At 40.4% G+C, this 27,696-nt stretch overlaps 1 protein-coding gene across 1 annotated transcript in view; it reads right to left on the bottom strand.

Moving 5' to 3' along the window:
• Window positions 1–642: 642 nt before the first annotated feature.
• Window positions 643–27,696, bottom strand: part of Tmem192 (transmembrane protein 192) — a 32,796-nt gene continuing 5,742 nt past the window's right edge. The window contains exons 2-6 of the mRNA XM_046447820.2: window positions 26,946–27,092; window positions 20,168–20,432; window positions 10,910–11,044; window positions 5,320–5,422; window positions 643–4,489 (exon numbers count right to left, since the gene is read on the bottom strand). Coding sequence (XP_046303776.1) covers window positions 4,351–4,489; window positions 5,320–5,422; window positions 10,910–11,044; window positions 20,168–20,432; window positions 26,946–27,092 — 789 coding nt within the window. The 3' untranslated portion in view covers window positions 643–4,350. The remainder of the gene's footprint in view (window positions 4,490–5,319; window positions 5,423–10,909; window positions 11,045–20,167; window positions 20,433–26,945; window positions 27,093–27,696) is intronic.

Raw genomic sequence — 27,696 nt, 5'->3', positions numbered from 1 at the left:
TGTGTGTATACACACACACATATACATACAGTTTTAAGACAGTCTCACCAAGCTGCAGATTGGCCTTGAGCTTGTAAACCGCCCCCCTGATTCAGCTTCCCCATTGATGGGATTATAGGTGAGTGCCCAGCTCAGTAAAGATTTTGGTTTAAGTGTTTGAAAGAAGAAAAAGAGTCTGTGGTGGCCCCCCACATGACATCACATCCCATGTGGCTTTAGGAAGTCTTTTGTGTGAACTTTATCACCAGTGCTGGGGGAAGAATAAATTAGGCTTCAGTATCTGAAGAGCAAAAAGCAATAGAATTCCAACAAATTAGAACACATTTTCAACAAACATATACCCACCTATAGTTCTAGCACTCAGAAGGCTGAGGCAGGAGGATCTCAAGTTCAAGGCCAGCCAGGGCAACTTAACAAGGGCCTGTCTCAGAACAAAATAAGGAAGGACTGGGGATGTACCTCAGTGGTTTTACAGTGCTTACCTAGCATACATAAGGCCCAGGGTTCAATCTTTAGGGCTGCCAAAACAATAATTATAACATTATATTATCGCCCAGGATAATAATATGACAATAATTATTATACAATAATCATATATAATTATATATAAATAATGATTATATAATAATCATTATTCTGGGAGAATATTAAGCAGAAGACTTTAATACACATCATAGAAGATTTATAAAAGGCCAAAGAATCTGGCAAAAATCATCAGTTTCATTACTGTTTGAAGAAATGCAATTTGAAACAATATTCCATCCAATGGGCAGGGATTACAGAATGACAACAGCCACAATTGATTAGGGTAGGAAAAAAACAGCAGTCCAAATAGGTATAAATACTTGGTAGAATTTCGAATCATTGCTTTTCTTTATATTTTTCAATGTCTCCATTAAAAAATAACAAGCTTTTAACTTTATGTCATGATGCTATTGTCATTTGGATCACACATGTACATCTTTATATTTACATATACACATATATAATCACAATTAAATGTTCTTATACCTGCCCTTGTTCAGGGCTATATCTTTTTGCTACCCTCTTTCCTCCATTTCAAACTACAATCAGATCCCCCTAAAAGTGACATCGTTTCCTTGATTGAAATCTTTCAGTGGATCCTATTATCAATATAATAAGTGCAAGCTCCTCAGCATATGGTCAAGGCCTCCAAGATCTGAAGACCCTCGGTTTCAAGTTCTATACAACGCCTTCTATACAATGTGCTTGTGGTATTTTGTAGCTATCTGCTTTGCTTCTTTACTATTAGTTTGCCAGGAATTCCTAAAACCTACCACCCAAGTGTATCCTCTGACTCGGTGTTCCTATAGTTATCTTTTCTTCAGTACCAGACACTGAATTTAGGAGTGTTCTACCACTGAGCTTCATTCCCCAGCCTGTTTTGAGACAAGGTATCAAGAAGTCGCTGAAACTGGCCTCCAACTTGTGATTCTCCTGCCTCAGCCTGCCCGGTAGCTGGGATTACAGGCCTGTGCCACTGTACCCAGCTGTGCACCTATATCCAGGGCTTCTGCAATTATTGCATTTAGAAGAGCCTAGAAATCATTACCTTCTTTAGAATGTAAACTGCAAGCCAGGTTTTAATTTTTTGTATCCACAATGCTAGCACAAAACTAGTCCGATGAATAGAATCCCTAACATTTATATTGTTTTGTCCATTTTCCCATTCTGCTATTACTGAGACTTACTTTCGTTTACTGTTTGAAATGTTCCTTACTGAGTTTAGAAAAGTGTTAGTGATTATACAGATATCATATCAGACCCGAACATCCCAACTTTATCATACCTTTCCCTGTAAACCCATGTTCATCAAGTACATCTCAGAAACTGAATATATCCAAACTGCATTTTAAAATAAATATTATATCTTTAAAATTACTGATGGGAGCTAGGCATAGTGACATGCACCTGTAATCCCAGCAATTTAGGAGATCGAGATAGAAGGTAACAAGCTCAAGCCTTGCCTGGGTGACAATGAGACCCTGCCCCAAAATAATAAATAAAAAAGGCTGAGAATGTGTTCAGTGGGGTACACCATTGCCCCCCTCCCCCCATACTAAGGATGGAACCTGGGGTGCTTTACCACTGAGCTACATACCCAGTCCTTTTTATTTATTTTGAGAAAGGGTCTCACTAAGTTGTCTGGCCTTTATCTTGTGATCCTCCTGCCTCAGGTGTCTGAATCTCTGGGATTATGGGTGTGTGTCACCAAGCCTGGCTCAAAACCACTGGTGTTTTAAGGAAAACAACTGGATGCAACGGTTATAGGCTCTTCCAAAATGTAGAAACAATTTTCCAGAGAAAGCAATAGCTTTGAGACACCTATTAAAAAGAAAGGAAAGGGAGGAAACTTAAAATTTAATTTTTTTTTTTGGTATTGGACCCAGGGGTGCTTAACCATTGAGCTACATCCCCAGCCCTTTTTATATTTTATTTAGAAACAGGGTCTCATTGAGTTGCTCAGGACTCGAAGTTGCTGAGGCTAGCTTTGAATTCACAATCCTTCTGCTTCAGCATCCTGAGCTGCTAGGATTACAGGCGTGGGCCATCACACCGGGCTGGGAATTTAGAATCTAAATTTTAAAATACAATTTGGCTTCAGTTTGTGAATGTCACTATTTTGAGGATTCAACTGTATTTACCTGCAGGTGACACATAATCATATTTATCTTAGAAAAATTTTAGATGCCCCAGCAATGGCTGTATCTAAAGGAAACAGGTATCTGCTCTCCATATGTAACAGATCCAATGAATACATTCCTCGTCTATCTGGTCATCCAAAACATTCCTATAAAGCTATGGATAGCTGTCAAGTCACAGTATTCATCTACTGACTACACATAATCACTGCATAATCACAAATATCTCCTCCCCCCATACTGAGCCTTCAACAACAACAAAAAAAATCGAAGGCAGCATGTAGAGGTACTGCGAGCAAATTGATAAATTAAAGGGGTGCGCTAGGAAGAATGGAGAAATAATTCCATTTACTCACAAAAATACTTTTTATATCAAGAACTAGGTATGTTTAGTATCTGTATAGAAACTGATATGACATTTTATTCCCATCACAATTTTTACATATAATCCAAGTCTAAATAAAGTGCTTTTTTTCTATTTATACAGATTTAAAATCATAGAAGGTTCCATTTCTATACTGAAATTAATGACCCAATGAAAGGATAATTAGTACAGAAATACACGGCAACTTCTTGAAGAAGAGCAAAAATAAAGTGAAAGACATAAATCCTTTAAATTTTTCAGCTTTTGCCAATGGAAGGTACTACCAAGGTAACAGGTATTGCTGGTTGGGCTCACACTGGTCCAGGTAATTTTCCTATCTTGTTTCAGAAGAACAGAACAATGTAGAATTTGTATTGTTGATCACCCAGTGAGGCCTTGGTCCTACAGTGAAGAAATTCTCTATAAAAGCTGCATGGGGGCTGGGGGTGCAGCTCAGTGGTAGAGAGCTTGCCTGGGGGGATGAAAAAAGAGTATGTGAAAAAAGAGTATTGTTATTCAATATCACATGAGCATATAAAATACACAATAAGGGTCTGCAGAGAAAAAACATTAACCATAAGAAATAATGACTCCTTTCATTAGCTTAAGAGTTGGAAGAACTTGTGGGGTGTGGTGGTGCACACCTGTAATACCAGTGCCTTAGGAGGCTAAGGCAGGAGGATTACAAGTTTAAGGCCAGCCTCAGCAACTTCATAACACCCTGTCTCAAAATTTAAAATAAAATAAGACTGGGGACATAGCCTATTGGTAAAGTACCCAAGTTTAATCCCCAGTACTTTCCCACTCCACAAAAGAAAGAACTTATTTAAAACCCCTGTTTAAAATAAATTATGTCAGTTTTACTTTACAAATAGCCATATTATCACAGGGCTTTTGGGGGGGGAGCAGTGGGGGTGTTGCTGTGGATTGAACCAGGGGCTTGTGCATGCTAAACACATGCCCTACTGCTGAGCTACATCCCCAGCTATTAGAGGGATCTAATATCAAGTAGAAAAACTGTTGGCCATGGGATAATTGAACTGTACCTTCGATCCTAGGAAAAACCAAGAAGTTCAATTATTTAAAAATGTACAAAACAGACATTCTTCTCAAGTTAGCAAAGTACTTCTACAAAGTACCTTTCAAATGATCCATAAGCCCCATCTACTAAACAGCCACACAGGTGAGAACCAAGTTCAAGTTTCCAACACACTACACAATGTTTTTCAGCAAGGGCTGTGGTTCCCTAGGGCAGCAGGACAGGCCGTCCTTCAGTCTGAGGTTGCTCTGAACTCTTCAGCCATGATCACGCCTGTGAGCCTCTCATGTCCTACTTGGCTGAGAGGCTAGGTCTGAGCAAGTGAGTGCCAACAGCCGCTTACTCAACAGGGCATTGTGTCGCTTCAAGTACACTATTATGTCTCCTTGCTTTTCAACAATTTCTTCTAGGCTTGAAATAGTCCTGCAAAAAAATAATAATAATAATAATAAAAATCAAGATATAAAGGAGTTACGTGTATTTATCAATATCATCTATTTATTGTAAATGAATCCTCACCTTGTAGTATTAGAGAAGTCTACCAAAAAACACCCATAAAAATGTTTTTCAGTTAAAGAAGGAGTAACCCACAGTATCAAAAGCTTTGAGTGGAAGTTGAGCATGATGGCGCATGCCTATAATCCCCGTGGCTCCAGAGGCTGAGGCAGGAGGATCACAAAAGTTCAAAGCCAGCCTCAGCAACAGTGAGGCACTGAGCAACTCAGTGAGACCCTGTCTCTAAATAAAACAAAATAGGGTAGAGATGTGGTTCAGTGGTTGAGTGCCCCAGAGTTCAATCTCCAGTACCAAAAACAAAACAAAACAAAACAAAAAAACTGGGATGTACTCAATGGATAAGTACCCCTGGGTTACAAAAAACAAACTTCAAGTGGACCAGGCATGGTGTCACACACTTGTAATCCCAGCTACTCAGGAGGCGGAGCCAAGAGGATCACAAGTTCAAGATCTGCCTAGATAATTCAGCCAAACCCTATCTCAAAAGAAAAAAATATTTTTTTCAAATAAAAAATAATGGAAAAGAAAAGACCTCTGAGAGGTTGATACATGGCTAACCTCACTTTTACATCACACATATTTGGTAAATCTACATGTTAATTTAGACTTGGTTTGACCACAACTGAAAACAAATTAAACATAATTAAAATGGTATAAATGCCTAATCAAGCCTCAAATGGTTTCTAGGGAAAGCAACTTTTAATTCTTTAAGTTTTAATTTCTCACCTAAACCTTACCTTAATCCGGTTTCCGAGGTAATATTGCTGTGGTAAGCATAGATTTTTTCTTCTTCAAGTACATCAGGCTGTGGTTTGGCTCTATTAAATTTTCTAATTTTCACTAAAAGAATAAAGTCATTATTAGTCAAAAGTTCCTATTTTCATTTATTCAAATTACATGAATTGGCTGTTTTTTAGCTGGTTTATTCATTAATGTTCTCAAACATTTCAAATTCTACCAATCTGATACTAGCACTGGAGAGAGAAGATTATTACTGGCACTGATAATAACAACAGACGTTTATGGTGTACTCAATGCATGAGATACAGTTTAAGTGTTTTACACCAGGACCTCATTTTGTTCAGATAATCACCTGGTGAAGTGGCTATTTTACTCCTATTTATACAAATGAGTAAAGTTCAGCCAGGCTTCTAAACTAGGAGTCCTGATACAGTCTTTACACTACTTTACAGCATCAGGACTACTTTAGAAAAGAGTCTCTTCGAATGTCCTTCTCTGGGCATTTCACAGACACAGAATCACGTAATTAGGTAGTTTTAAAAATAATTGGCTTCTTTTACTGGGGAAGTTTTCAAGGTTTATCCACATTGCAGTATACACATTCTGTTCAACTGTTCATCAGTTTACCCCGAAAACATTTGGGCTGTGTCCACTTTTTGGCCATTACGAATAATGTTGCGTTGAATATTCACGTATGTGTGTTTGTGTGGACACACAATTCCAGTTCTCTTGGATATATACCTAGGAGTTAAGTGCTGAGCCACAGGGTAATCAATGTTTAATCCTTCCTTTGAGGAATTGCCAGACTCCACATCTGATCCTGAAGTACATTCTCAGCTGAGAACTAAGTTGAAGAAGTTCAAGTGAATTATTAACATGAGAAGATGAGATGTGCAGACAGTTTCCAGAAAGGACCAGTAAGGAAGTGAGCAGTACCTAGTCAAAGGTACAAAGAATGGAAATATATAGAAGCCCCTCAATTTTATTAAGTGGCCAAGGAAATCAGAAATGAAGAATGCTTTGACTTAAGTGGAACTGGGCACAGAACATGAAGTGCTGCACCTGCCAAGCTGGAGAAGACAGAGGCCCCACCTATGACAGGTCTGGAGAACATTCAGCAAAGGAGAAAAGTACAGAAGGGCAGTCAGAAAACCTCCGGGAAAGTGAGTCTCAGCAAATGAACACACTGCAAGGAGGCGTGATCAACTGTCCAGGGTCCCCGGAAGATCCAACAGATGAGGGCTGCTGGTGTGTCTGACACCAGTTGTTTATATTCATGTCTCTCTAAAATGGTTTCTTCCACATAATTTCTAAATAAATAAAGAAAACTGGAACACATTCATCTTTTAGACACAGAAGTTTCTTGAACTGGGGACCAGGGGATAACACTTACATAGTTTTAAAGGAGAAGTTTAGAATGGGAAATAAAACCTGTACCCATAGTCTGATGGCATACAAATATTCATTTTGCTCAGTGTGGTGGCCCACATCTATAATACCAGAGACTTAGGAGACTGAGGCAGGAAGATTACAAATTCGAGATCAGCCTCAGCAACTCAGTAAGACCTTGTCTCAAAATATATTGAAAGAAAAAGACTAGGGATGTAGCTCATTGGTAGAACAATTGCTCAGCATGTGCAAGGCCCTGGGTTCAATTCCCAGTACCACCACCAAATAAATTTTTTAAATAATATTTTAAAAAAGAAAAGCAATTGAATTGGATGCATTCAGGCATTTTCAGATCACAGGTTAGATAAAACACCAAGGCAAACCACACAGAATATGAATCTTCTAGTCATTTTTCCTGTCATGAGCCAGAGAAAGCATGTATGTCAGAACATCAGAATAAAAGGACAGGTGAGCTGGCACACTGTTCACATGTTCTTTGATCCTGTATTGGAACTCTTACTTCAGGGCTGCTTGAAGGATCAGAACTGTGGCTTGAATGGATTCTTCTTGCTTATGTTTGAATGAATGGAGAGTTAATCTAATTTATTATTGCAAAAAATGCTTTAAACTCTATTTTCCTAGTTTTTCCCTATAGAGGCAGTAAGTCAAATTAATGCTCAATGAGAAGAGTCCCTTTTTAGTTTCTGGAGATTAACTACCTACAATACAAATAAATTAGTCAAGTTTAGAGCAGAATTAGTACCTCAATCAATCAATGTCCTAAAGGGCTTCTACTAACATCACCACAACAGAGCTCTCTCTTAAAAAAAAAAAAAAAAAAACCCTTTTAGTATAAAGAAACAAGAAAGACGCCTTTATAAGAGAACCAACCTCAAATATTCTGTGACATGCCACATTCAGCAGCAAGTGTCTCTAGCAGCTACTCCCTAAATTCTCTCCTGTGAGAACCTATAGTGTGCCTTTAAATTCACTATAACATAAAAAGTAAGCCTATGGGGCTGGGGGTATGGCTCCATGGTGAGCATTTGCCTACCCGGAAATGTATTTATTTATTTATTTATTATTTATTTATACATCCTCCACACTATAAAAATAAACTCATTAAAATGCTCATGAACTCCTATGCTCAAACCTAACTCTCATTACAACACTAAAGAGACACGATATATCACAGAATGAAACTGATCTCAATCGAAAGGATAATTAAATGTTACTTATGACACGTGCATCATTTTATTGATGTACTGAGCCACTAATAATGTTCTGAAAATGAAAGTCTCATTCTATTCTATAAAGTTAACTGGGTGGTATGCATGCTTTTTTTTCTTTTTTTTCCTCCCTTTCTTTGCAGTATTGGGGAACTGAACCCAGGGTATTCTACCTCTGAGCTACATCTCTAGTTATCATCTCTCATCCCAATCCCCTTTCTTTTTTGAGACAGGGTCTTGCTAAATCGATGAGACTGGCCTTAAAACTTGTGATGCTCCTGCCTAAGCCTCCTGAATCGCTAGGATTACAGGCATGTGCCACTGTGCCCAGCCAATACACACCTTGTTTTACCAGTGAAGTGCAAGTATAATCCTATACTCAACCCGAATAACTGCTAACCACTAAATACATTTAAGGGCTGGGGATGTGGCTCATGCGGTAGCGTGCTTGCCTGGCACGTGCGTGGCGCTGGGTTCGATCCTCAGCACCACATACAAATAAAAATGTTATGTCCGCCGAAAACTAAAAAAATAAATATTAAAAAATTCTCTCTCTCAAAAAAAAAAGTGAAATGCAATTGGCTAGGAAAATTCTTGGGGAACTTTAAAAAAATAAATAAATAAATACATTTAAAATCAGTGTACAGTTTATCCGTAACATTTAACAAAGACAGACTCCTTGCTTTTGCCTGCAGACATATGATGGATGGCTAAAGCAGGATTAGAAACATCGCACCTCTGCCTCCATTTTGCATCAGCCTCCTTTGCTTTGAGTCACATCTGATTAATAAATATCTTTCTTTTTTCTTTTATTCTTTGGTACTGGGGATTGAATCCAGGGGCACCTCACCACTGAGCTATATCCCCAGTCCTTTTATTTTTTGAGACAGGGTTTCACTAAATTTCTAAGACTGGCCTCAAATTCCTAACTATCTTGTCTCAGCCTCCCCAGTCAATGGGATTACAGGTGTGTACATCCTGCTCCCTCAGCTCAATAAACTTCCTATACAAACAGGGCCTAGCCAGACCCATCCAGAGATAAAACTGGACTGACCACACCTGCCCAAGGTCACTTGCTTTAGAAGCCTCCAGCCATGCAAACCCATAGGCTTCATTTCCCATTAACTCAATGCCACCAAGTTAGCTGCTATTTCCGACAGACTGCACCTCAAAGTCATTGTCAACTCCTCGTCTGAGACAAGGCTAAGGACGCAGGTCCCATTTTCTTCCTAGAGTAACTACACTGATTAAAGTTTTTTTCATGCTTTTCACCATTTCCTTTTCTCTCTGGTTTTCTGGGAGAATGGAGGGACCCAATTTGCTGGATCCCCGGAGTCAGGTCTCTGGCCTTGAACCCTGCAGCAACTCACTCATTTACAGACTAATCACTCTTGGTATTATAAACCTCCTCCTGTTGGCCTCAAGGACACACACACAAAATCAGTAAAATGAAACTTGAGAGAAGGCCCAGATGACTGCTTGACAACCAGAGAAATGATTTCTTTCAAATGGATACATTCATAGTAACAAAACCACCATTAGCTCAATGCCACCAAGTTAGCTGCTATTATGGACAGACTGCACAGCCTGAAGCAGAACTGAAATCTAGATTTCTCCAGCCCTGAATTCGTTGTTAAAGTGTCCTTGTAGCCCAGTGCATTGGCACATGCTTGTAATCCTAAACCCAATGATTTGGGAGATTGAGGCAGGGGGTGGTTGCAATTTAGAGGCCAGACTGGGCGATTTAGCAAGACCCTTTCTCAAACAAAAAAGGTTGGGAATGTAGCTCAGTGAGAGTGTGCTACTGGATTCAATCCCTAGTACTGCTAAATAAATGAAAAAATAAAATAAATTAAAAATAGTATATAAAAACATTTTAACGTATCTAAAGTTTATTCAATTTTACCTCTGAGGGTTTTTAGAGAGCGAAAGACATTTTTAAACTCAGAAAATGGGTTCCTAAATGGCTTACCCCAAAACAAGTTAGAGGTAAATGCAGTTTTGCATCTATAATTTCCTCATATATTTAATTATCTTGTATTACTTTTATTTTATGTTTGGATACCAGGGACTGAACCCAGCACTTAACCACTGAGCCACATTCCTAGCCCTTTAATCCCTTCCCCCTCCCTAATCTCAGGAGAAAACAGGATTCCTTTCTTCCTCATTCTAGGCAGAGTTATCTGTCCTTGAGCACACACCCATCACAGGAATTAAGTAATTCAGACTTGGGGAATGGCACCAGAGAAATGATTTCTTTCAAATGGATACATTCATAGTAACAAAACCACCATTAGCTCAATGCCACCAAGTGGCATTGAAATGACTATCTTCCAAACAGACATGTGAATTACAAACTCAGAGAACATGTGATATGTAGCCTTTGACTGTCTCTATAAAAACCTTGCTCCTGCTGATGGGCAGAATCAGGCTCTGGAACAGGAGTCCCGGTGTTTCTACTTTGCTAGCAAAGCAAGAAAACTTCTTTTTCCTTTTTCTCAAAACTGTGTCCTTGTTATTGGATTGGCATGGGGACAAGGACCGGGCTTTCAGTTAACACTGCCTCAGCCTCCGCGCCGCGAGATTACAGGCACACACCATCACACCAGACGGTTGCTTTTATTTTTAAATATCAGAGTTATACTTTGGTTGACTTTAGTGGAAGCAAAAAGTTTATCAGGCTTTTTTCTTGTTTTCAAATGAAAAGGCTTCACTTTAGTTGACAAAAACTTATTGAAGACACAAACTTGGAAAAGTGCCTCACTGGGGGCTGCAGGTGTACCTTTTCCCTATTGGTTTGAGAGGAGAGGAGCCTGGATGTGACCAGCAGTGGACCATACAGATGCAAAAAGGTTCTCAGCTACACAGGAAAACTTCCTTGTCGCTAAAACAATGGTCTACGCGTCAAACTAGGAGGAAAAAACAGTTAAGTAAAGGTCTTACAAAATGGAAAAATGGCGATTCTCACCTGCATAAATGAGCAGACAGGTCAGGGAGCAGAGCAGTTCCAGGGCCAGGATGGCCAGAATGAGGTCAAGGTACAACCTGCTGGGCTCAGGGAAAGAATGCTGCATGCACAGTATGAGGAGGAGCATCGTGTTTCCTGAGAAGGAGAAACACACAGAATATGAACTGAGAAAGTGTAGTGGGCCTTCATCCTTGGCACAGAGCTCTGAAAACCCTTGTAGTTTCCTGAGTGACAAGAGAACACCTTTTGTTATAATTGGTTTTTGTATAGTTCCTAAAAAGCCTTGTAATGTCCTCATGTAACAGTGGTCCACTTTATGCTTTGAATTTAGCCCTCTCTGCTCTGCCACAGCAACTTATTTTTAAAAATGGACATGTTTCTTTCTCTTCCTCTCTCCCTGTTCCTCCTTAATCTCAGGGGTAACAGGATTACCTCCCCCCCCTCCATTCTAGGCAGAGCTATCTGTCCTTGGGTACACACCCACCACAGGAATGAAGTAATCCAGACTTTGGTGATGATTCCAGAAGATCTCAGAAATGACTATCTCCCAATGGACAAGTGAATTACAACTCCAACAGAGTACACATGGAATGTAGCCTTTGAGTCACCTCTTTTAAAAGCCCCCTGTTCCTGCTGATGGGCAGATCACAGCTTTTGGGACAGCACCTTATGTTTTTCCTTTGCTAGCGAAGCAATAAACCTTTTTCCCAAAACCGTGCCTTTGTTATTGGATTGGTATTGAGGACAAGGACTGAGCTTTTAAAAATAAATACTTCCTGCTTTGCAACTTACACAATTTTTCATGTCTCTTGTACGCAAAGTACAGTCACACCATTTGTACCTTCATACATGTACTTGGGGCAATGGTGTCCATCTCATTCTACTGTTTATCTGTTATCCTCGAATTCGGGATCCCCCAAAAGACCACCAGAGACTAAGATCGATGTAAGCAGCAAAGAGGTGTTTATTGTGAGCTAGCTCGGTCCTCCACGCACACACAGCAACTGGTGACCCTGAGGCCCGGAGCCCAGGGTTTGCAGCAGTTTTATTCACTCTTTGGGGAAGGCAGGGACTTCACATACATCATAACAACTCTTAGCAAATCATCACACACCGCGGGAAAATCATAAAACTACTCTAAAACATGATTAGCACATTCACTGGCGGGAACAAGTTGGGTAGGGGTGATTCATTTGAACTGATTGGTTTAAGCCATGACGGGAGTGCGTGCTGAACTACATATTTCCCAACAAGTTATCAACCCCCATAAACTACTGGGAGGGTCATCTGGCATCCCAGGTATTTCCCTGTCTCATGCTGATTGGTGGCTGCTAAGGGGTTGCTATGGGTCCCCACCTAGCCTGACTGAGTCAGGGACACCTGGGCAGCAGATCTCTCCTGTTATTTGTAGATAAACAACTCAGCAGGGTGGGTATGGGCCTGGGAGTGCTCTGTGGGTCTTTCCAAGGACAAAGGTCAGGCACCCTTCCTTGGACAGGCTTTGCTCTGAGGTAGAGGCTGGCTTTTCATATCATACCCCCAAGTCCCCTCCCTTCCCCACTGCAACTTATTTTTAAAACAGACATGTTTCTTTCTCTTCATCTCTCCCTGCTCTTCCCTAATCTCAGGAGAAACAGGATTACCTTTCTTCCCCATCCTAGGCAGAGTTATCTGACCTTGAGTACATACCTATTGCAAGAACTAAGTAATTCAGATTTTGGGAATGGCACCAGAGAATCTCAGAAATGATTCTCTCTCAAATTAACAAGTGAATTACAACAAGAGAATGTAGCCTTTAAATTAACATCTCTTTAAAAAAGCTCTGATCCCCCAGATGGACAGAATCACAACCTTTAGAACAGGAGTCCTCTGGGTTTGTCCTTTGCTAGCAAAGCAATAAAACTTCTTTCCTTTTCAAAACCATGTCCTCCTTATTGGATTGGCATCAGGAACAAGGACTAAACTTTTAGCAACAATATTATCTATTTTTACTAAACCACTCATTCAGCTTATCTACTTTTTCTTTTTTTCTTCTTCTTCTTCTTCTTTTTTTAAATTCTAGCTGGGGATGGTGGCACATGCCTGTAATCCTAGCATTTTGAGAGGCTGAGGCAGGATGATCACAAGTTTTGAGGCCAGCCTCAGCAATTTAGCAAGGCCTTAAGCAATTTGTTGAGACTGTCTCAAAAAGCAAAAAGGGCTGGCCAGAGTTCCATCCCCAGTACCTAAAACCAAAACAAAAATTCTTTTTTGTGTGTGTACCGGGGTTAGGGCCACATCCCCAGCCCTAGTTTGTATTTTATTTAGAGACAGGGTTTCACTGTTGCTTAGCACCTTGTTTTTGCTGAGGCTGGCTTCAAACTCACGATCTTCCTGTCTCAGCCTCCAGAGCCACTGGGATTACAGGCACCAACAACTGTGCCTGGCTCAAAAATTCTATTTATTTTTTAAATATACTCCTTAAAAAACAAACAAACAAAAAAACAAAAACACCTTCACTTCATTTGTTTTATTTGTGTGTGGTGCTGGGGACTGAACTCAGTGCCTCAAGCATGCTAGGCAAGCACTCTACCACTTAGTCACAACCCCAGTCCTCAAAAATCCTTTTTAATTAATTAATCAAGTATTATGGTGCTGAGGATTGAATTTAAGGTGTCAAGCATTCTAGCAAGTGTTCTACCACTACATCCCCAGCCTTATTTATTTATTTTTTCTTTTGGTATCAGGGATTGAACCCAGGGGTGCTTACCCAATGAACCACATCCCCAGCTCTTTTTATTAAAGACAGGGCCTCACTAAATTGCTGAGGCTGGCTTGGAACTTGCAATCCTCCTGCCTCAGCCTCCAGAGCTACTGCAATTATAGGCGTGCACCACTGCTCCTGGCTTCTATTGTTTTATTTTTGAGGATCATTTTAACCTCATTTTGTAACAAGGGTTCACTTGATCCTTTGAAACTTAGATTTTTTTTTCTTTTTCCCAATCTTCTTTCTGATCTCCTCCCTGATCTCTCTTACCTAATCTCATTTTCTCTGAAGCACAATAAAAAGGCCCCTGTTCCTGAGGATGGGCAGCATCAGAGCCTTTGGGGCAGGAGTCCTCTGTTTGTCCTTTGCTAGCAAAGCAATAAACTTTCTTCTTCCTTTTTCTCAAAACTGGCAACAAATTTGCCCTTTTACTCTGAAGAATGTCAAAGAAAATTTTAGAGATACAAGATCCTTAGAATTTCCTAAAAGTTATTTAGCATATTTATCTACATCTGGTGTAGGGGAAAACAATGCTTATTTAATTTTCTCCCATTTGTACAAAAGGAATGACTCTGAACCAAAGAGTCCTCTTTTTTGGGGGCTGGTGCTGGGGATTGAACCCAAGGCCTTATGCATGCTAGGCAAGCACTCTACCAACTGAGCTTATCCCCAGCCCCACAAAGAGACATTTTTAAAAGAACCTATCAAAACTAATTACACAGCCAGGCGTGATGGCACTAGCCTATAATCCCAGCAGCTGGGGAAACTGAGGTAGGAGGAACTCGAGTTCAAAGCCAGTCTCAAGAAGAGTGAGGTGCTGTCTCTAAATACAAAATAGGGCTGGGGATGTGGCTCAGTGGTCCAATGCTCCTAAATTCAATCCCTGGTACCTCCCAACTCCAATAATAATAATAATAATTTCACAAAGCCCTATGCCTTCCCCTTATACTCTTTGTAACATAATTTTGTGAATGGGACAAATAGTTTTACAACATTAAGATAAACAGACAACAGAGTACTAAAAAAACCCCTCTGCACATAAATGAAACAGCATGCAAAGGATTTAAGGTACTGAGCAACCCCGTATGCCAGCACTCTGGTGGGTCACAGGCTGTAACTGGGAGTTTATGGTGCATGAAATCTGCAGCCTGGAAGGAGAGGGGCATGCTGAAATAAAACATTCCCTAAAATGGTAGGTGCTGTGGACAGCACACAAGACCTCTCAGTCAGGAAGTACTGCCCAGCATGATATCTTAGTTCAGACCTAGATCCTTGCCCTGGGGTACTATAGCAGCCTCCTTAACTGCCCTCTCCAGCCATGGCCAGAGTGATCTTTCCAACTCTCAAAACTCTCAGCAAAGCCTTCCCTTCCAAGGCTGCCTCTCTCTAAACTTGTGGCAACCCTCATGATCTGGCCCTGGATAACTTCTTCAGGTCATTCTTCCCAGCTTAAACTCCTCTGAGTCCACTTCCTCAGAGCTCATTAGAAGCTGGGCAGTGCACACACCTATAATCCTGGTGACTCAGGAAGCTGAGGTAGGAGGATTGCAAGTTCAAATCAGCCTCAGTAATTCAGTGAAGCTGTAAGCATCTTACTGAGACCCCAAAATCAAAATAAAAAAAATAAAAGAATGGTTGGGAATATAGCTCAGTGGTAAAGCACTGCTGGGTTCAATCCCTGGTACCAGGGGGAAAAAAAAAAAAAAGAAGAAGAAAGTCATTAGTTCATCAGAAACTTTCTACATGACAGTATACAATATACAACCAGTTTTCTTTGTAAGTGCTTTTATAACCACAGACATAGCCTGTGTGTTTCATTTCATTTGCCATTAAAGAAAAAAAAAAAAAAACTATTAGAGCTGGTCCTGGTGTTGCACACCTGTAATAACCGTCTCAGGAGGTTGAGACAGGAGGATCTCAAGTTCAAGTTCAGACTGGGTAACTTAGATCTTGTCTCAAGATAAAATAAAAAGGCCTAGGGATGTTGCTCAGTGGCAGATGAGATACCTAGGATGTGCAAGGCCCTGTTCAAATCCAAGAACAACAAAAAAATGAAATAAAAGTTCTTGGAAGAAATGAGCTCTTGTGGGCTGGGAGACAGCTCAGTGGTAGAGCATGTCCCTAATATGTGCAAGGCCCGAGTTCAATCCCTAACTGTCCACCTACTGAAAATAACAAGAAGAAGAAATAAAATAAAATCTCACAAAGCCCTGGACTCTTCCACTAAAAAAACTAGAGAAATAATACTGAGCAACCAGGGTTTTTGGAGGAAGTGAATTGACAATGCCTAAGTGTTCAGCAAGTGATATATTTCATTAGTATAACAATAATTCTGGGAGCTGAGGGTGTGGCTCAGTGGTAGAGGGTTTGCCTAGCAGGCATGAGGCCCCAAGTTTGATCCATAGCAATGCATGTAAATATATATCACAGACCCAGGCACATTCCATGAAGCCTCTCCTCCAAAGCAACTCTATACAGAAAATTTAGCCAGACAATGTCACAGTGAAAGACCTTGTCTCTCTGCCTGCCTGAGCCCAAGAGCATCAGGCCCAGTCCTCAGTGAGAACCCTGCCAGCAGGAATTTCTATGATAGCCTTGGGTCCCCAGAGGAATGTGAGGCCAGTGAGAGATAAGAGTGTATAGGACACGGTCACTAGTCACTGTGTCCTCAGGCATACCTACCTTCTTTTTCCAAAATAATAAAAATAAAAAAAATTAAAGTAGTTTGGCACCTATAATTCTAGCTTCTAGAAAGGCTGAGGGAGGAGAATCTCAGGTTCAAGGATAATTCAAGTTAGTTCAAGGACCCCATTTCAAAATAAAATAAAAAGCGTTTGGGATATAGTTCAATGGTAGAGCATTTCCTTGTTTGTGGAAGACCTTGGTTTCAATCCCCAGTACTGCCAAGAAAAAAAAAAAGTCTAGTTGTTAAAAACAGATCATTATTAAGAGTCACATACCCAGTGTCACAAGAGGCTGAGGCAGGGGGATTACAGGTTCAAGGCCAGCTCAGCAACTTAGCGAGACCCTGTCTCAAATTAAAAAAAAAAAAGAGTTCTTGCCCAGCATGCATGAGCCCCTGTGTTCAATCCCCAGCACCACACACACACATACACACACACACACACACACACACTATTTCAAAGACCATCATTTGAGAAATAGTATATTTGGTGACAGACATAAGATCTGTCAGTAAAGATCCAGGTTTTTGCTTTTATCTTTATGTTATAGTGACATCTTCTGGCCAAAAAAGAGTGTTACACACCAACAGCTGAACATGGAAACCAAGTTCATCTTCTAAAGATAGGAAGCAAAAAGAACCTCCCCCAGGAGCTTGGGTTGTGGGTCAATGGTAGAGTGCTCACCTAGCACACGTGAGGCACTGGGTTCAAACCTCAGCACCACATAAAACTGAAATAAAGATATAAAATATATGGCACCAAAACAGGCTTGTGGACCAATGGTACAGGATAGAGGACAGAGACTAACCCACAAAACTACAACTACCTTATATTAGACAAAGGTGCTGAAAGAATGCACTGGAGAAAGGACAGCATCTTCCACAAATGATGTTGGGAAAACTGGAAATCCATATGCAACAAAATGAAATTGAATCCCTATCTCTCATGCACAAAAGTTAACTCAAAATAGATCAAGGATCTAGGAATTAAACCAGAGACTCTGTGTCTAATAGAAGAAAAAGTAGGCCCTAATCTCCATCATGTGGGACTAGGCCCCAATTTTCTTAATAAGACACCTATAGCACAAGAATTAAAATCAAGAATCAACAAATGGGATGAATTCAAACTGAAAAGTTTTTTTCTCAGCAAAAGAAATAATATGTGAGATGAATAGGGAGCCTACATCCTTGGAACAAATTTTTACCCCTCACATTTTAGATAGAGCTCTAATCTCTAGGGTATGTAAAGAACTCAGAAAGCTAAATACCCCCCCCCCCCCAATAATAATAACCCAATCAACAAATGGGCCAAGGACCTGAACAGACACTTCTCAGAAGAGGATATACAATCAATCAACAAATATATGAAAAAAATGCTCATCATCTCTAGCAATCAGAGAAATGCAAATTAAAACTACTCTAAGATATCATCTCACTTCAGTCAGAATGGCAGCCATGATGAAGACAAACAACAAGTGCTGGCGAGGATTTGAGGAAAAAGGCACACTCATACATTGCTGGTGGGACTGCAAATTGGTGCAGCCAATCTGGAAAGCAGTAATGGAGATTCCTTGGAAAGCTGGATGGAATCACCATTTGATCCATTCCTCTTCTCAGACTATACTCAAAAGCCCTTAAAATTAAAAGAGCATACTACAGGGACACAGCCACATCAGTGTTTATAGCAGCACAATTCACAATAGTTAGAATGTGGAACCAACCTACATGCCCTTCAATGGATGAATGGATTAAAAAAATGTGGCATTTATACACAATGGAATATTACTCAGCACTAAAAAATAATAAGATCATGGCATTTGTAAGGAAATGGATGGCATTAGAGCAGATTATGCTAAGTGAAGTTAGTCAATCCACCCCCCCAAAAAAATGCCGAATGTCTTCTCTGATATAAAGGGGTGACTCAAAATGGGGAAGAGAGGAAGAGCATGCGAAGAAGATTACCTCTACATAGGGAAGAGGGGTGGGAGGGAAAGGGAATTGCATGGATGGTGGAAAGAGACCCTCATTGCTATACAAAATACATGTATGAAGATGTGAGGGAAAAAAAAAAAGAATAGCGTTAATTAGGTAGAGAGAAGTGAGGGGAGGGGAGGGCAGGGGCTGGGGAGATAGGAAGGATAGTAGAATGAAACAGACATTATTATTACTGTGTGTATATATGTGACTTCATGACCAATGTGATTCTGCAACCTGTATACTCAGAAAAATGAGAAATTATATCCCATCTGATTCAAATGTATGATATGTCAAGGTCATTGTACTGTCATGTGTAACTAAGTAAAACAAATTAAAAAAAAGATATAAAAAATAAATATTGCATCATAGTTTAAAAAAGAAAAGCTCCCCCTAGGGAAGATCAAACAAGATCACCATCTCCATAAATATTTCTCTCTCCTTGACAGTGTGGCACTTCAGCTTCCACTGAGAACTTCACTCGGGAGATGAGCTTGCAGCTTGCCCTTTAAAAGCACTCACAAAGCACAGAAGAAAAATAAAAGATTTGGTGAAGTTGTTTTTCTGGGGAAAAATGAAGTTCTTTTTTCTTCTTTGTGATACTGGGGACTGAACTTGGGGCCTTGCACATGCTAGACAAGCAATGAGCTACATTCCAAATCCTTTTTTTTTGATACCAGGCAATTGAACTCAGGGGCACGCGCCACTGACATCCCCTGCCCTCTTTTGTATTTTATTTAGAGACAGAGTCTCACCGAGTTGCTTAGGGCCTCACTTTTGCTGAGGCTGGCTTTCAACTCTCTATCCTTCCGCCTCAGCCTCCTGAGCCATATAGGGATTATAGGCGTGTACCAGCATGCTAGGCTCCATTTGTTTTTTGTACTGGGGATTGAACCCACGGGCGCTTTATCTACAGTCCTTTTTATTTTTTACATCGAGACCCTGTCTTAAATTGCCTACGCTAACCACGAGTTTACAATCTTCCTGCTTCAGCTTCCCAAATCACTGGGATTACGGGAATGCGGCACTGCACCCAGCCTATATTTTTATGTTTAGACAGAGTCTTGCTAAATTGCCCAGAGGCCTCGAATACGAGATCCTCCTGCCTCAGCCTCTCAGGTAGCTGGGTTTATAGGCTCAGCCACCAGGCCCTGCTAGAAAAATGAATTCCTAATCTGGATTCAGAATATTCAAACGTTTACTCTGGACTCCAAATGAGGTTCTCCTAAAAAGGTAAGTCAAAAGTGCCAAAAGAAATTCAGTTTACTTCCACAGCCTTTAAAATGTATGCAACAATAAAGAAAATCAAGCATTCATGTATTCCCAGTCCTAAATGAAGCTTCTGATCATACCTTCATAAATTAGGACCTGTGTGTTTTACAAGTCTTACTTTGGATACTAGATTTTTTTTTTTGGACCAGGGATTGAACCCTGGGGCACTTAACCACTGAGCCACATCCCCAGTCCTTTATTATTTTGAGACAGGTGTTGCTGAGTTGCTGAGGCTGGCCTTTAATTTGTGATCCCCCTGCCTGAGCCTCCCAAATCGCTGGGATTACAGGTGTGCACCACTGCACCTGGCTACTGAATACTGTATCTTCTTAAGCTGAATAAACCTGCTGATACCAAAAAGGGGGGAAAATCTACATTGTACACAGGGACACACAGATACCATGTCCACAACAATGCAAATTTCAAGTGAAAACCAAGTGTATAAGAAAACCAGACAGTGGCCATGACACACAGCACTCACAACACTGAGAGAATACACTGGGTCATACAATCCAACTTCATGGGTCCTTTCTGCTGTCATTTGGCTACTCAAGGCCCAGAGACGCCAAGAAAGCGGGCTTACCGGTGGAGTGTGTCACCAGGGCGAGGCTCTTCAGATGCCTTGTGGCTCGGTAGATCTGGTTATAGCCACGGTTTCTCACTTTGCTGTGGTGATACTGAATGTAGCGTTCCAGAAGTAAGTGCAGAATCCACAAAATGACTTTTCCTAGGATTATGACTGTCTGGACTTTCAGTGGGTTGGTGTAGTTTCCAGGGCACTTGTCCTCGTTTGGGTCAGGGTAAGAACAAAGCACACCTGTCAAGAACGCTAAAATAACAAACACAACCTGGCGGAAAGGAAAGCAGCTGATGAATACTCAATATATGGAATTAGGAAACAATAACTGCCACCCCAGGAACTACTCTGCACCCATAATTCCTACTATCCTATTTTTATAAAAAAGTCTGAAAACCTTTTTTTTTTGGTCATTTTTTTACAAATTTGAAAAACAATGTCACAAATAAAAATTATCCCAAATCCCATCTAAAACAAATGCTAATGTAATGCTCAACAGTTTCTTGCTACCTCTTTTATTAAAAAGAGGTTAAGTGTTTTGAGCAACTAAAAAAAAAAGATTAAGGGGCTGAGGTTTTGGCTCAGCGGTAGAGCGCTCGATTCGCAAGGCCCTGGGTTTGATCCTCAGCACCACACAAAAATAAATAAATAAAATAAAAAGTTATAAAAAAATTTTTTAAAAGGTAACTAATAATAATCATGGTTTAAAAAAGTTTAGCTGAGTGTGATGGTGCACACATGTAATCTCAGTGATTTGGGAGGCTGAGGCAGGAGTATTGAAAGCCACCCTCAGCAACTTAGTGAGACCCTATCTCAAAAAATAAAAAGGTCTGGGAATGTGGCTCAGTGGTAAAATGCTTCTGGGTTCAATATCCGGTACTAAAAAAAAAAAAAAAAAGTTTAACTGACTGGTGCTAGAATATAGACACACAAGACTTACTTGAAAACTGCTAACTAGGGCTATGGTTGTAGCTCATTGGTAGAGCAATTGCTTAGCACATTGTGAGGCACTGGGTTCAATCCTAATCATCACATGAAAATAAACAAAATAAAGGTATTATATCCATGAAAAAAAATTGCTAACTGGGCTGGGGATGTGGCTCAAGCCGTAGCGCGCTCGCCTGGCATGCGTGCGGCCCGGGTTCGATCCTCAGCACCACATACAAAGATGTTGTGTCCGCCAAATACTAAAAAATAAATATTAAAATTCTCTCTCTCTCACTCTTTAAAAAAAAAAATTGCTAACTAAACTGCAAATTGCTTTTGGAGAATAATTTGGAAATGTCTTGACCCAGAAAACCTACTTTAAGGTCTCTATTGCTCCAAAGTTAAAGTACAAATACCCAGAATACTGGGATACAAATATTTATTATAGTACTTCCTATATTTGCAAAAACCTAAAATTGCCCATATATTTGCCCATCTACTATGAAATGCTTGAATAAATTAAGACATACCCACCCATGTTATAGAATATTATGCACCTGGAAAAGAATTAACTAAGCACTGGACACAGTGATGCATTTCACCAATCTCAGAGATTCAGGAGGTTGATGCAGGAGGATTGTAAATTTGAGGCCAGCCTCAGCAGCTTAGTGAGGCCCTAAGCAATTTAGACCTTGTCTCATAAATAAAAAAAGACTGGGAATGGAACTCAGTGGTAAAGCACCCCTGAGTTCAATCCCCAGTACAATAAAACAAACACACAAAAACAACTCTGTGTATTGGTTTGCCTCTCTGATATGTTAAGATTAAGCAAGCGTGTTAGAAATGCACACACTGGAGCCTGCCCTAATCCTCTTTAAGCCAGAATCTCTGGGGATGCAACCCAGCAATCTGTCTTTTCACAAGCCTGTCAGCAGAGTCTGATGTGTGAATCTGAGAAACACTGTTAGAAACACACAGGGGCTGGGGATATAATTTTTTGTTAGAACACTTGTCTCGCACACATGAAGACCTAAAACTCAGGGGTACTCGACCACTGAACCACCTCCCCAGCCCTATTTTGTATTTTATTTAGAGACAGGGTATCACTGAGTTGTTTAGTGCCTCACTGTTGCTGAGGCTGGCTTTGAACTCTCTATCCTCCTGTCTCAGCCTCCCGAGCTGCTAGGATTACAGGCGTGTGCCACCGCACCCGTTGATCCAATTTTTTTAAAAGTGGGGTAAATCCCTTTGTATAGGTGCTAATATCTTTGTATATATTTGCATTGTATTTATTTATTTATTTTTGTACTGGGGATTAAACCCAGGGGTACTTAACCACTGAGCTATATCCCCAGCACCCCCCCCCCCCTTTTTTGTATTTTATTTAGAGAGAGGGACCCACTGAGTTGCTTAGGGCCTTGCTAAATTGCTGAGGTTGGCTTTGAACTCTCAATCCAACGGCCTCAGCCTCTGGAGCTGCTGGGATTAAAGTTGTGCACCACCACAGCTGGCTATTTTCTTTCTTTATTTTTGTAGTACTGGGGAGTGAACTCAGAGGTACTCTACCACTGAGCTACACTCCCAGCCCTATTTTAAATTTTGAGACAGGGTCTAAGTTGCCAATGCTGTCCTAGAATCTGAAATCCTCCTGCCTCGGCCTCCAGAGTTCCTGAAATTACAGGTGTACACCTCTGCATCCATCAATATTTGCATGAATTTAACAAAAGGCAGTGAAGAATATCAAGAAACTGAACCCACATCAGGGAGAAGACTGACAAAAGAGAAAGGGAAGATCACGATTTTACCTTTATACTTTAGTGATGCTTATTTGTTACACAAGGATATACGATTCTGTGATTTTTAAAAACATCAAATATAACAGTGGGCATAGTAGTGTATGCCTGTAAACCCAGAGACTTGTGAGCCTGAGGCAGGGGATCAAAAGTTTGAGGCCACTTGGGCGCGGTGGCACACGCCTGTAATCTCAGGGGCTCCGGAGGCTCGAAAGTTCAAAGCCAGTCTCAGCAATGATGAGGCGCTAGGCAACTTGGTGAGATCCTGTCTCTAAATAAAGCACAAAATAGGGCTGGGGATGTGGCTTTGTGCTCAAGTGTCCCTGAGTTCAATCCCCAGTACTGATTAAAAAAAAGTTTGAGGCCAGCCTCAGCAATTTAATGAGGTCCTAAAGCAATGTATCGAGAAGTTATCTCAAAAAATAAAAAGGGGTGGGAATGTAGGTCAGAAGTAAAAGCACCCCTAGGTTCAATCCCCAGGACTAAAACAAAACAAAAACAAACTTCAAAACATCATTAATCTGGATGCCATGGCAGTGGCACATACCTGTAATCCCCGCTACTTGGGTGGCTGATGCAGGAAGATCACACACTGAAAGCCAGCCTCTGCAACATAGCCAGAGTCTGTCTCAAATGATCTGCCCCTCCCCACCCATCCTTTGATAATGGGGATTGAAATGAAGGGGTGCTTTACCACTGAGCTACATCCCCAGCCCTTTTTATTTTTTGTTTGAGACAGGATCTTGCTAAATTGCCACACACCTGTAATCCCAGCAACTCAGGAGGCTAAGGAAGGAGGACTGAAAGTCTGAGGCCAGCCTCAGCAATTTAGTGAGGCCCTGAGCAACTTAAGGAGATCTTAAACTCAAAATAATGCCCATCTCCTGTCTCAAAAAATGATTGGGGATATAGCTCAGTAGTAGAGTGCCCCTAGGTTCAATACCCAGTACTGTAAAGAGAAAAAAGAAGCTATCACTACCATTCACTGCTAAACATCTAAAAGCTGGCAATATGAACACAAAATAAATTTACTAAAATGCATAATACAGGGCTGGGGTTGTAGTCAGTGACAGAATGCTTGCCTACATGTGTGAGACACTCAGCATCACATATAAATAAGTAACATAAAGATCCATTGACAACTAAAAAAGTATTTTAAAAAATGAATAATATAGCCAGGTATACTGACACATACCTGTAATCCTACCTACTTAGGAAGCTGAAGTGAGAGGATAGCAAAATGGAACCTAACCTGGACAACTCGATGAAAACCTGTCTTTAAAAAAGAAAAAGTTCTGGGGATATTAAGTAGATCAATGGTAGAGGACCCCCGCTTCAATCCCCAGTATCTCAAAAAAGTTACAAAAAACAAAACAAAGCACAATATTTGTCAAAGTGATTTGTCAAGAGGAATAATATCGAGAGTAAGTATTACAATTCAAGGTTCTTAACACCACAAATCAAAATGTTGAAAATATATATCCCCTTTAAGTAATACAGTGTACACTGAATCCAAGAACCATAAAAGACATTAATTTTTCTTTTTATTTCTTTCTTCTTTTTTGGTGGTACCGGGGACTGAAACCAGGGTCATACACATGCTAGGCGAGTACTCTGCCACTGAGATACGTGCTAGCCCTTTTTATTATTACTTGTTCTTTTCCTTGCACTGCCCACCTCCCTTTTGGGAGACAGTCTTGCTACACTGCCAGGCTGCTCTGGAACTCCTGGGCTCACGTAATCCTCTCACCTTAGCCTCCCAAGTAGCCAGAACTACATGCACAAGCCACTACACCTGGCAATTTTTTTTTAAAACACTTAAGATTTTGTTAGTCCCAAAAAACCAATCCCACCATATCAAAGAAATGTAATTTAATATGAAAAGGTCTTTAAAAAGTAATGTGTGGGTATATATTCTTTTTTTTTTTAATATTTATTTTTTAGGTGTAGATGGACACAACACAATGTCTTTATTTTTATGTGGTGCTGAGGATGGAACCCGGGTCCCCCCGTGCTAGGCGAGCGCTCTATCCCTGAGCCACAATCCCAGCCCCGATATATGTTCTTTATGTAAATAAAGTGTGCTATCCAATAAGTGAAAGCTAAAAGAAAAAGAAGCCACCCCGGCATGTGGCAGTATCAGGCCGGAGGCATCTCAGCTGAGATCTGGCGTTCAGGAAGTGATGGCAGAGTCACACCACAGCCAGAGAGCCCTGCAAGGAAGACAGACGCTGCCCCTCTCAGGGGTTCAGTTCCAAGTATAAGTCTCCGCCCATGTGCCTCACAGGAGGGGATTCCAGTTGCAGAGAAAACTGGGAAACTTGCTGGGGCAGGCAGCTTCTGCAGAAAGGTAGGCACTTTTGGATGGGGTTTGAAGCATCAGCTGGGCCTAGTCAATCCCCACTATTATCCTCAAAACCCAAAGAGCAGGGAAACTTGGCCTTTTTTTTTTTTTTTTTTTTTTTTGACTGTTCACATTGCAGCAAATATCAACCCACAGTACTTCTTTTTATTTTTTCTCTTTACTTGCAGGGGAACAGGGACTGGGGATACAACCCAGGGGCACTTTACTCCCGAGTTACATTCCCTCTTTCTGGCTTTAAAAAAAAAAAAAAAATTTTTTTTTTTTTTTGAGACAGGATCTCACTAAATTGTGAAGGCTGGCCCCAAACTTACTTGTGATCCTCCTCCCTCAGCCTCCCAAGTCACTGGGATTACAGGTGTATGCCACCATACTTGGCCAAGGAAATGGCTTTATGGACTGAGCAGAGCCATCACCAGAAGGCCTACTTACACATTTGTAATTTTATCTTCATACAAACATGGAGCTGTTTTGTTCACAATGTTTTGCTGAAACTTGACTTTTCTGCTTCACATTATTTCCTAAGTGTAAGTAAACTGATAAATTCCTGTGTATACTTATTTGCATATATATTTTTTGTTTTGTAACTGAAAAAGTAATACATGTACATGGTTAAAAAAATCAAATAGTAATACAAAAAGTAAACAATAAAATATATTACTGTAATTTCCACCAACGTCCTCATTCTCCACTTCAGTGGCAACCTACATCAATAAGGTCTGTGACTACCCTAAAATATTCTGATATTTAGGAATATGTATACACACCAGCCCTCTCTTCTCCCTTTTAAAAACTACTAACAGGAATATGAAAAATTGTGGTATACATGTGTATTAAGAATTGTAATGCAAAAAAAAAAAACAAACCCACAAAGTACATGTATAAAGGCATTAAAAAATACTATGTAGTGCACAATATTTACTCTTTTTCAATTAAAAAAAAAAGAAACTACTAACAGGAACATTCTATACAAAATGTTGAAAACCTGATTGTTTTTTAGTCAATAGTGTAATAATGAAGGTTATTCTATGTTAATATATGCACATTTCTTTTATAATAGTTGCATAATAGTCTACATTCATGGGACACATAAAATGTCCCCTGGATAGCAGACTGTTTGCAGTCTTTTTTTTTTTTTTTTTTTGGTAACAGGGATTGAGCCATATCCCCAGCCCTTTTTACTTCTTATTTTGAGACAGGGTCTCACTAAGTTACTGAGGGCCTCACTAAGTTGCTGAGGCTGACCTTGACCTTGCAATCTTTCTGCTCAGTTTCTTTCTTTCTTTTTTTAGAGAGAGAGAGAGAATTTTAATATTTATTTTTTTAGTTTTCGGCGGACACAACATCTTTGTTTTTTTGTATGTGGTGCTGAGGATCAAACCCGGGCTGCACGCATGCCAGGCGAGCGCGCTACCACTTGAGCCACATCCCCAGCCCTCTGCTCAGTTTCTTGAGCCACTGGGATTACAGACATATGCCACCAGGCCGCATAGTTTGCAGTCTTAATGTGATAGTCAACACTGCTCCTAACAATATCCTTATGCTTGTACAAATGTATCTATTATAAATTCTCTCAAGCATAGGCATGATCAAGAAAGCATGTAGATTCTAAATATTGACAAATTTAAGTCCAGTTGCCCTCTGAAGAGCTTCAATATTTTTAAGGACATCACCACTGGAGAGATCCCCTCTGGCAACTTACATGGATAAACAGAAGAAGATTTGCTATGATGACTGTAGGAAGAGGGTGGAATCTGGGTCTAAAATGAGCTTGTAATGAGTGATGCGGGAGAAGCTTGGCATCCAGAAGTGGGTCCTCTTCAATACTCTGGATAATGTCCAAGGAACCCTGCAGTGCAAAAAAAAAAAAAAAAAATCAAATTATGGTCACTACTTTCTGGAGTATGTTTCCAAGACAAATCCACCCAACTATAATGCTTTTAAAACTATGATACAAATTAGATGCAAAAGCACATACCCTTCCTAAAGTCAATTAAAAAAATACTTCTAGATAAGTACTATAAACAAGAAGTATTAAAATGTGTAGGGGAAATTTAATTTTTTTTTTAACTTTTTTTTTTTTTTTTTTAACAGTACTGGGGATTGGACCCACGGACGCTTTACCACTGAGCTACTTTCCTGGCTGTTTTAGTGAGCTTTTTTGCTACTATGATCTAAAGAACCTGACCAAAACAACTGTAGAGGAGGAAAAGTTTATTTAGGGCTCACAGTTTCAGAGGTCTTAGTCCACAGATGGCCAGCTCCCTTCCTCCTGGCTCGAGGTGAGGCAGAACATCATGGCGGAAGGAAAAGTGTGGCAAAGGGAAGCAGCTCATTGGGCAATCAGGAAGCAGAGACTCCCCTCTCCAGATACAAAATACATAGCCACGCCCCCAATGAACTGCTTCCTACTGCCACACCCCACCTCCTCCAGTAACCACCCAGTTAATCCC

This window comes from Marmota monax, unplaced genomic scaffold (genome assembly GCF_021218885.2).
Source record: "Marmota monax isolate L192 unplaced genomic scaffold, Marmota_monax_Labrador192_F-V1.1 WCK01_AAM20220418_F8-fsc00040, whole genome shotgun sequence".
Lineage (NCBI taxonomy): Eukaryota > Metazoa > Chordata > Mammalia > Rodentia > Sciuridae > Marmota > Marmota monax.
The sequence above is the reverse complement of the archived record's forward strand: the minus strand, read 5'-3'. Positions and strand labels throughout refer to the sequence as shown.